Source organism: Corvus brachyrhynchos, unplaced genomic scaffold (genome assembly GCF_000691975.1).
Source record: "Corvus brachyrhynchos isolate BGI_N302 unplaced genomic scaffold, ASM69197v1 scaffold167, whole genome shotgun sequence".
In the NCBI taxonomy this organism is placed as follows: domain Eukaryota; kingdom Metazoa; phylum Chordata; class Aves; order Passeriformes; family Corvidae; genus Corvus; species Corvus brachyrhynchos.
In genome coordinates, this window is record NW_008239547.1 from 4511646 (window position 1) to 4521931 (window position 10286).

At 45.3% G+C, this 10286-nt stretch overlaps 1 protein-coding gene across 3 annotated transcripts in view; it reads left to right on the forward strand.

Moving 5' to 3' along the window:
* Nucleotides 1–10286, forward strand: part of KIAA1462 (KIAA1462 ortholog) — a 62814-nt gene that overhangs the window by 36532 nt on the left and 15996 nt on the right. For 2 of the 3 annotated variants that reach the window (XM_017741478.1, XM_008639270.2), the window contains one exon: nucleotides 9021–9382. In XM_017741478.1, coding sequence (XP_017596967.1) covers nucleotides 9081–9382 — 302 coding nt within the window. In that variant the 5' untranslated portion in view covers nucleotides 9021–9080. Of the gene's footprint in view, nucleotides 1–9019; nucleotides 9383–10286 lie in introns of those variants that run through there. The other variant, XM_017741479.1, reaches the window with a different exon arrangement.

Sequence of the window (10286 nt, forward strand, 5' to 3'; positions counted from 1 at the left end):
AAAGAGTTGAAGTTGACTAATTATGCTTTGTGTAATAAATGTACTATTTTGTTCTCCTGTTGTGACAGACAAAAGCTGTCATTTGAGGAAATACACCATATGCTGCCAATTGGTGTAAGGACTGGTTATATCTGGAGCACAGAGTATCAGTGAGTGCTCTTTAACAATTGCTCCTTCTCTGAAAAAAATCTGGACCAGTTTCATTGGACTAATGTGCTGGTATATCATCAGTGAAAGCAAGCTGTTGACATTTTGAAAACCAGCTAATACAAACAGTGGTATCTGTGCATGCTTGGACCTATCCTCTCTCCTTGTTACGCATTTACTTCTGTTTGGATGCTTATGAGCCTCAGCGTATCAGGGCTGGATTGGTCCATGGCAAATTAAAAAATCAAGCTTATTTCAGATACCAACTCCCATCCATGCAGAGTCAGACGTTTTTCAGCAGAGTGAACCCAATACTCAAACACCCACATTACTTTAAAAAAAAAATCTCTCTCTCTCTACCATTTTTTCTTGATGAATGTAAGAAAGCAGAGTCTGAAACCTCCTAACAAACAGCAGCACCTGGAGAGCAAATAATGATCTCATTCAGATCTGCCCCAGGAGATGCTCTGCACTCTCTCTCTCTCATGCCATGGTGGGTTTGCAGATGCATCTGCAATGATGAGATACAAGACAGGAATAACTACCTTCTGAGAGTTAAATGAACTCTTTAAGACTTGCTCCTCTCATCCTCCCCGCTTCCTAATTTTATTTGAGACACATTGTATCATTAATTTCTTCTCTGGCACAGTTCCTCCAGGATTTCAGTGAGGTCTTTTTGCTCAAAGAATGCAAAGAGGATGTGAGCTGTAATTTTCACTGTCTGTGAATCTCTGTGTTAGAGAAAAAAATGTGAACTCTCCTGCCCACAGGTAATGTGAGTTAAACACAAAAATTCACATCTTTCTTTTTAATTTCTTTGAGGTGAATGGGAGGGACTGACCTGGGAAGACATGCGGAGCCAACATAAAGTTGGCTTATCTTCCAGCAATGACTTTGGCATGTCTTCCTGCCATGTAGTCTGCAGAGATGATTATGCATGTAGCACTAGCGGCTTTGAAGCCTTCAGTACAGCACTGGCTGTAACGGGAGCTTTGTTGAAGCTTTGCCTGCTTCGTATCTGTGATCTGATAAGAGTCCTTTGGTCAGGACCCCATTCCGGTGCCTCTGCTCAGCTCATCAGCTGCCTCTTCTCTGCTCAGGAGCCTTCAAACCACAGTGTGTGTTTGGTGTCTCAGCCTCCCTATCCTTCCCATCCCTGGAGAAGAGGCAAAGTTTCTTTTTCTACCCCTGTGCCAGACCTGCTCCCCCTTAGCATTCTCCTTACTCTTCCCTGCAATGCAGAGATGTCAGGAAAGGAGAGTGCATGGAGAGTTGTAGCAGGAGGGGCTGGGGATAGAGGGAAAAGCCACCTTGAGGTGAGGTGACTATTAGTAACACTGAGAGACTTGTATGTAAGAGTTTTGATTTTCTTGGAAATGTGTGGGGCATGCCAACAAAACAGTAACTTTTGTGGGAGGAAGGTAGAGGAAGAACATCAAAAAGTTCAGTTTCCATCCCAAATCTCTTGTTTCTGAGGCAGGATTGCTTAATCTGCACCATTTCTGATAGATTTTCATTTAATCTGTTCTTGAAAACCTGTATTGGTTCACAACCTGCCAGCATAAACAGTGGATAACTATCATTATGGTTAGACAATTCCTCCTAATCATCTAAATCACCCTTGCTGCCTCCTAAGTCAGTCCCTTTGGTTTTCCACATCTGCAGCGAGTAGGATGAGATTATTGCTGCCTTTTAGCAGCCTGACATATTTTAAACTTGTTATCGTCTCTCATTCTCTCACCCTCATTCCCCCACACTTTTCTTCCAACGAAACAAGCCCACTTCTTGTACCCTCTTCTCTAGGGGTCACACTTGGTTAAATTTTTTTTCATTCCTGTGAACATCTTGATTGAGGTAAGGCCCAAACTGGATATAGGGCTGAGAGGAGAAAAGAGGATGATGTGTGATGCTCCTCTAGATATATTCCAAGATTATTCACCTGTGTGTACCGAGCCCTGCACTGCTCTTATCATGAAACCATAGAACTGTTAAGGTTGGAAAAGATCTCTAAGATCATTGAGTCAAATGATGTCTTTCCTCCTAGCCCCAGAGACTCTTTTGCTGTACCACTCTGTTTTGTACTTTTGCATTTCATCCTCCTTCTTCCACATGTATTTTTACTCCTGCCTGTATTGAATCTCAGTCATTCGTTTCAGACTAAGTCTCTGATTTATTAAGATTTTATTCTAATTTTAATCCCTGAAAATGTTCACAGCATTCCCTAGAGATTTGTAATTGTAATCTTCCTCCTAATTTACAAGTCATTAATGGAAATACCGAATAGAGCAAGACCCCAGGCACAGCCCTTATGTGTCTTTTCAGGTTGACATTGGACTTACAACTGTTCCTTGAGTACAGATTTGATGCATTTGTATGCCTGCCCACAGTAAATTATACCTCAATTGTATTCACCTGGTTTGCATATAATGCTATCACATGCATTCATCAAAGCTTTCCTCATTCCAACGTGTGACTTCTACTGTTTTTTCCTCTCTAGTCACTATGCTCCCAGCTCCATCAAAGAAGAAAATTAAATAGATTAGGCTTAATTTGTTCTTGACAAGTCTGTATTTTCTGTTTCTCATGACTTTATCTTGTGGGAGTGGATGCAGCTGCAGTGCAAGGCAGCAAGCGGGGAGATGGAAACTCTTCTTGGATCACACACTTGCTCCCTCCTGCTCCACAATAAATCAACACTTGTTATAAGTATTTACAAGTGGATTGAATACTAATTTTTCTTATTTGATATCAAAGCATGGCTGTTTGGTCTATGATACCCCAGATCTGTCTCCTTCCCCCTTTTGTTTGAAGTTAGATAATATGTTTACCCTTCACTCATCCTTTGAGAATTTCTAGGAGGTATTTACTCACTGCTTGGAGGCAGCCCTGACTAGTTTCCTACTCTTTCCTTACTCCTAGCCTATGCTTAATTAAGTCCCGCCAAGTTGAATACATCCAGCTTGCGTTAATATTCTCCAATCTCTTTCTCCTGTGTTCTAGAGTATCTTTGCATTACATATCTAACATTTGATCACAGTGAACATTATTGTTGAAGGCTCTTCAACCACATGAATTTTATCTTTCCCAATGGGGCGTGTGTCTGGAAGTCAGTGGATGTGGTGCTGGTTGTTTCCGTAGCAGAGGGCAGGGGCATGGCACTCTGCAGTGGCTGCATGCACATCAGCACTGCAGTCTGCTGGTTACACTCCCATCTGACTTTACTGTCCCCCCAAAAATGAAATTAGCAAGGTAAAAGCCTTGTTTAATGTGCGTTTGATAGGCTGTTTTATATGGACACATGCAAAGCCAGAGTGAGAAAACAGGAGCAATTAAAATGTCCAAAGACTTAGATGTTCTCCTGGGATGTAGCTTAGGGTTATATTTAGACAGAGCAAGTAGCACCATCTAGTATTAAAACAATCATAAGAACCTGTTTTCCATTGCTGTAGTCTGTCAGGCTTTTATCACTTGATCTGAGACTTTCAGGTTGTGTCTCTCTCTCAGGCTAAGTTTATTTTAATATTGTCAGCTAAACCAATTCAACCATTTCCAAGAAAAACTAGGGGGAAGGAGAGAAGGAATGTTGTTTTGCCCACATTAGAAAGGGGAAAGAAAATAAATCCTCCAGCTTTTTGATTGAGAACTGCGGTGCCATCATGTTCAGGAACAGGATCTATGGTGACAAGGCTTGGAGACATCTGTGCGTGTTCTTGGCAGACTCGTTTCTGTTTCGAGCTATTCCATTTCCTCAAGACTTTTCTGCCCCATCCATCAGCATGCCCCAGCCTCTGGTGCTGAGCAGCCCACCTGTGACCCAGCCCTGTGCTCATGCCCTAACTGCTCCAAGGGATGTGCCAGCAGAGCATGCCTGTGTAGCACCGGCCCAGGGCTGTGCTGCTCAGTGGGATCATCCCTGTAATGACAGCTCCTGCTTCTTCCAGGTATAGGTGAGATGGGGTCTCAAATCTGGGAGCAGAGAGCAGGCATGGAGGTGCTTCTGCTGGAAGTGTAGACAGGACAGTAGGTGTTCATCAGGAGGGGAAGGAAGAAATTGGAGTGACAGATGCAAACTGAGAACTGGCCAGCAGAAGCTGTGAGGGGTGCAGCAGGAAGGACGGGCTGACTGCCACAGTGGTGGGCTGTGTGGGAAGAGTGGCTGAACTGGTGGGACCAGGAGACAGGAGGGCAGGGAAGGGATGCTGGAGGAGAAGGGGAGGACGGCAAGAAGGATTGGTGAGTGCGGGACGGGGGAAATGAAGGCACTGGGGTACATGGTGGTGAGGAGTTAACAGGGGCAGGGGCATATGGGGCTTCCTGGACAAAAATGTTGGTGTTGGATTAGATGGGCAGAGGAATGGAGGAAAGCATAGTACACAAATTACTGCAACTAGTTTTTTTGGCTCATCCCATGTCTTCATTGTGTGGACAGCTATTTGCCACGCTTAGGTTGATGTACAGAGGCACCAGGTTCTTGCAGCAGTTGCTCTGAATGTACCTAGTTCATTTTAAAGCTAAGTCCTTCAGAAAATCAGGTTGTAAGCACTTCAGAATGGATGCCTAGAGTGGAGAGGGTTGTTTTCACTTTAGTCTGTCTGCATAGATACTTCTGTCTGGCACATGTCTGATATGAAATGGGAATAATGTCACCCAGACATGAGTGAAGATAAGCTAGTTTAATGTGTGACCCATCTAGATAATACGCTTTGTAATTCAGATGCCTGTTAGTAACTGTGTCTTCAGAACAGTGTTTGAATCGCTGCTGCAGAGACAACCCAGGAAGAACTAGCATCACCTAGCCTGCACACCAATCGAGGCAGAAGTCCTGCAGAATTCAGTAGCCTCAAGTCACGTAATTAGAGACTGCAGCAAATTGTGTGTCCATGCAGGGTGCCTTGATTTTGGCAATTCTTGATGTTGTGTGCTTCATTTTGCAGTATGAATCATTTTCCTTTGATGTTTTCTTTTCTTGAAAGTTGTTACAAAATCTTTTACATTATTATTATAAATAGTTCTAAATAAATCAGGTATAAATAGAGGTGGGCAGGGCAAATCACACCCAAGAAGGGCTTCAGGAGTTGTATTCAGCCAGTTAAAGAGTTGACACCTTCCCCTTTATTTCAAGTAGCAGAGGGCAGGAGAGCTATTACAGAGGGCAGCCAGGGCCAAATCCTCTATCACTTCTGGTCTCCCACCCAATATGTGCCTGCTGTGCTGGGACACTCTCTGGAACTTGGGCTAAAGGAAGGAGCCTGCCAAGGGGCTCCTGAGAGCACCATGAAGGGAGGATTCAATGCCATGCAAGTCATTTCAGAGCATAGAGGTAAGACTTGCTTCTGCCACTGCTGCAAGTGTTGGCATTCGTCATGACTGGTACTGGTCATCATACAGATGGTGGTGTATCCCCCCCCAAAATAACAAGGCTTGGGAACTCCTGCTAGGGAACTACAGACAAAAGCAGGTCATAAATAGAAAACTGTGTTTCCCCCACTGAGAATGAGTTCCAGAAGCAGCTCAGAGGAAACTAGCACCAAATTTCTTCATGGTGTTTATCAGGAGTGCTTCGGGCTTTTCTCAGGCCAGAGGTGAGATCTTTGCGTATGGACGGAGCACCCCAAGGTGAGGTGCTCTGACGACGTTTCCATCTGGTGATCCCATTGTGTCCCGCCTGCTCAGCCTGTGGGTCTCCATTGTGTGTGTCTACATGGGGGCTGATGCTGATTTCCGCTGTTCACGCTTGTTTCTTTGCATCTGAGAGTGCTGTTGAGAAGTTTCCAGAGAAAAGCTTGGCCACCGTTTCCAATGTAATGCGGAGTTGTACTGGCGCTGGGGACAAGTCGGAAACGCTGGCAAGATAGCAGGCATCCTCAGGAAGCAAAGCCTATCAGAAAGCACTGATGTCATTGGCAAACAAAACAAATGAGGGCTGGAAAAACAAACTGTTTTGCAGCGTTGTTGATACTCCCTCGAATTAGAAGCTCTGCACAGCCTTTACTCTGAAGTCCAGTCTGACAGATTATTTACATGACAATGCTGCAGCAATGGTTTTGTTGGTCCTGCCAATCCAATTCCTTTGATTTTATTTTTTAGGTTTATTTATCTAAGGGAAGGCGGGGTGAGTGTCCTAGAACTCTAGCCAGATTCAGAAAGCTGGCCAGCATCCTTGCAGATGATGGGTGCTGACATGGTTGATATCCTGCAGGCTTTGATCAGGCAGGACCTCTGGCTTCCCTGTCCCTGATCAGGTCTGAGGCAGGAGATGCTACTTCCTCATGACTTCTGCACAGCCTTTCAAGGCTGTATCTTGACAATGTCCCAGCTAGTGGCCATGTGCCACCACTGCTACTGGCTCCTTGGAGCTTGTGCCATGAGCATGGAGCTCCCTTGGTTGTTCCCACTGCAGTGTTGTGATGGGCATAGTAATAGCATCCTTCTCCCAGATGGGCCTCCTCACCACACAGAACACCATGGGGTTTCCTCTTCTACACATGCTGAGTTTGCAGAGCAGGAGGAGACGGTCATACCAGTTTCTCATGGCACACTTCCACTTGTTGCTCCTCACCACTGGTGCCCAAAGAAGGATCAGAGTAAACCCCATGGGCTGGAGGTTTCTCACCCACTCACCTTTGCCTCTCTGATGGCTGCAGTGGGCAGCAGAGAGGGGGTTAAGCTCTGCTCCAAGCCAGCCCGATAATAGCAGGAAAAGCACATTTCTTCCTTGCACCTGTGAGCGCTTCGATGGGCTTTCTGCTGTGTATGGCAGTCACATTGGATCTTTCTCTTGTTAGAAGCTGAACAGCTCTAGCAGCCAGCTGTTCCCTTTGCTCTGCTCATACCTGGCTCCTTGCACAGTCCAGGCAGGGGGTGGATGGAGAATCAGCTTTTTAGGTCAGCATTCAAAATAACCCACAAAGCCTTCCCTTTGGTCCCACTCCTCCCTGCTTTCTGCCTGCTTGTACTTACTGCTGGCTCACCTACTCAGAGCTCTTACTGGGAATTTGGAGTTCTGCTCTAGCAAGGGCTAATATCTGCAGCACAGAGCTTTATTTCTCTGTTTTTAAAGAGTATGTAGTGTTACATATGTGAAAAGAGAGGAGATTCATTAAGCTCTAGGGACAAACCGGTTTAGGTGTTCAGGAGGCTCTCAGGCTGGAAAGCCACTTCTGCAGTGTTCCAGGTTAAATTGTGGCTCTGCATAAAAATTGTGCCTGTTTTTCTACACTGTGATCTCTCCTCAGGCAAGTGCTGTGGCTGCTGTGGGCAGCACAGCACAGAGGCGGCTGGAGGGTCCCTGCGTGCCCAGGAGCTGCAAACCAGGCTGGCCTAGAGCAGCTGGCCAGACCAGCTCCACAGCTGGCACAGCATCCAGGAGACAAGGTGGGACAGAAAACAGATGGGGTGCTGGATAGGCAAAAAGTGGCCATAACACACAGAGTGCTGCAGCACAGAAACTGGTTTATATAGTAAGCCAATCCACTTCTGTGTGTATGTAGGCTGAGGTTTAGTACTAATAAACGTGCAGCAGCCATCTCAGTAGTTGCTCTGTTTCAAGTAAATCCTTGTGAACGGTAGTGAACAGACTTCTCCCTTTCTTCATGGCCAAGAAGAGCATTAGAGACCAGTGTATAAAATGCACTTGCTTGTCATGATCTTTGCAGAGACAGTCTCCTTTTAAGCAGCTGCCGCTGCAGGGCTCGTGGTCCTCTGATGGACCTGCTACTACTAAGGACACGCAGTACTCACTAGACATGTTAAATGAACTCTTCATGCAGGGAAAATCATCTTGTGTTTTATATTTTACATAAATCTATTTCTGTGTATTTTACCTTTTTAATCCACCCTTTTAAAATTTCTTTCTTTTGGTAACACTGTTCAAACGGGGAGGAATGTATCAGGATAGGTCCATTGTTCTGTACAACCTTCAGAACAGAACATTACCTTCCACACATTTTAAAGCTCTGGAAGGACGGGTATTCTATAATTGCCGTAATAAGCTGTGAGAGTGGTATAGACAATAGAGGCTGTTTTCAGCCAACTAATTCAGTTTGCTGGATCTTCGCTCTAGTCAGTGCAGAACTGAGGGCTGTTACTGGGGAAGAAAAATCTTGACTGTCCTGTGTCTTGGAAATCCTTGAGACAGAGTACACATGGGCATCACGTGTTGTTTCCAGCCGTGTTACACAGTGGAAGTGTGCTGTAAAAACAGCATACTTGAAATCTTAGGTTTTGTGTTATTCTAGCTGAGGATTGCAGAAGGCCAATGCAGGGAGAAAAGAAAAGTAATCTGTAAAAAGGACTGTTAAAGTGGGGTATTGCATGATGTTACCTGGGTTTCTCATGTGGTTGCATAATTTTTGTTCTTATGCATATTTTGTCCTTGTTCATGTGAACATTTTTATTCATTGGAATATGCAGAGCTGTAGGGAGAGGCTTATTGCTCTGTAATCCACCCCCTCATTCCGCAGCAACTTAAAACATAATACAGAGCACACCTCTCCATGGAGAAAAACAGTTTTCTAAGGAAATGCCTGCCCAAGTTGTGGGCTTACCTCCAGTGCAAAGTTTTTATTTTGAGATCGCATTAGTGAAATCTGAAAGCTGCAATCACCAGTGAATTCTTGAGTGAAAGGGACTGAGTCAACAGCAGCAGCACAACATCTGCTGCTTGGCTGAGTGCAGGGAGGTGTATTGTCTGGGGAAGGACAGCACATGAATCATCAGCATCTGTATGCACTTTGCTTCATCTATTTTATTAAAAGGGAGGAAAAACTGAGTCCAGGGGATGAGACTCTTAGCTTCAGTAGCCTACTGGCTGATCAAAGATATCTTTCTTTGTCTAAAGTGGTCTTCTGCTTGTTTTTGGTTTTGTTTTGTAGTGATGGGTCCAGCTGGAAAGAGCTTTCTGATGGCACAGCTGTGAGGGAAACCAGCACAACATGTTCAGTGTCGAAGACCTCCTGATTTCTCATGGATACAAATTGTCCAAAAATCCCCCTGTTTCATATGAGAACAGGTATGATGGATATCGGCATGAAATCACAGGGAACAGATCTGCTCAGAGAACAACACTGAACGGGACTGAAGCAGAATCCAGAGCTGGGGCGTACAGCAAAAAACCTCTGGTGAAAACCAGCTCGAGCAGCACTGAAAGCAGCCATGGGAGCCAAGGGAGGCAAGCAGGTCCTGGTTACCACCATGACCTTCAGGGTTTGTCCACTTTTCATACTTCAGAAGGGGGGTAAGTTTCAGCATCATGCCATGGCTTTGCTTTCTCTTTCTTTTGTTCTTGACGGAAAAACTAATCACGACTCTAACCCTTTACACCATCTTCTGTGATCCTTTCCTGCTCCCATCCTAGTAACCATTTCCATTCACTGGATGTCCACATCCAGTGACACATCCATTCACCTTCTGCTAGAGAAAGGCCTTTGAGAACAGTGGGATAATGGGAAGTGGCTGAGTGTGGGAAAATATGTTTTACTAATGTGGTCTGTATCAGAAAGGCCTTTCTGATGGACTTAGGAAAGCTTAATCCTAGCACGGGGGAAAAAAAGGGGGGGAAAAGGTCTTACTTTTCTTCGCTTTTAAAAAACTGCACCCAGCTTCTTCTGCCACATGCACATCCCAGATTTTGCAGTGGATTCAGCCACATGCAGCTCTTGGTGGGTATTCCTACATGCACTGAGGACTTGCTTGTTCTCCTAAGGCTGCGCTTGTGGAGTAAGCATGAGAAGGTGCCTGTGCACTTCTATTTTAAAACGGCTCCAAGCCAGTGGAAGCTCTTGTTGTCACTCCATAGAACGTGCTTGTACAACCATGGCTTGCTCAACTCCGAGTACGTGCACACCAGGGCTGGGGCCAGCTGGGCAGGAAGAGCTGTGTGTACACACCGACGCTCGGCCATTGTTCTGCAGCTATTTGAGTGCTGCAGATGAACAAAGGAAAGGGGCTTGAGCAGGACTGGAAGCCAGCCCAAGTATGACGATGGTTTACAAGGAAAAGCCCCTTCCTCCTGCCGAGTGGGCTTGAAACTGAAAGCAGGGCAAAACACCATTGCCTTGGGAGCTTGTCCTCTTACAAAGACCTTCAGTAACATGTGGCAAAGCCATGTGTCCTCTTACAGCTGGGCTTGTCTGCTCTTT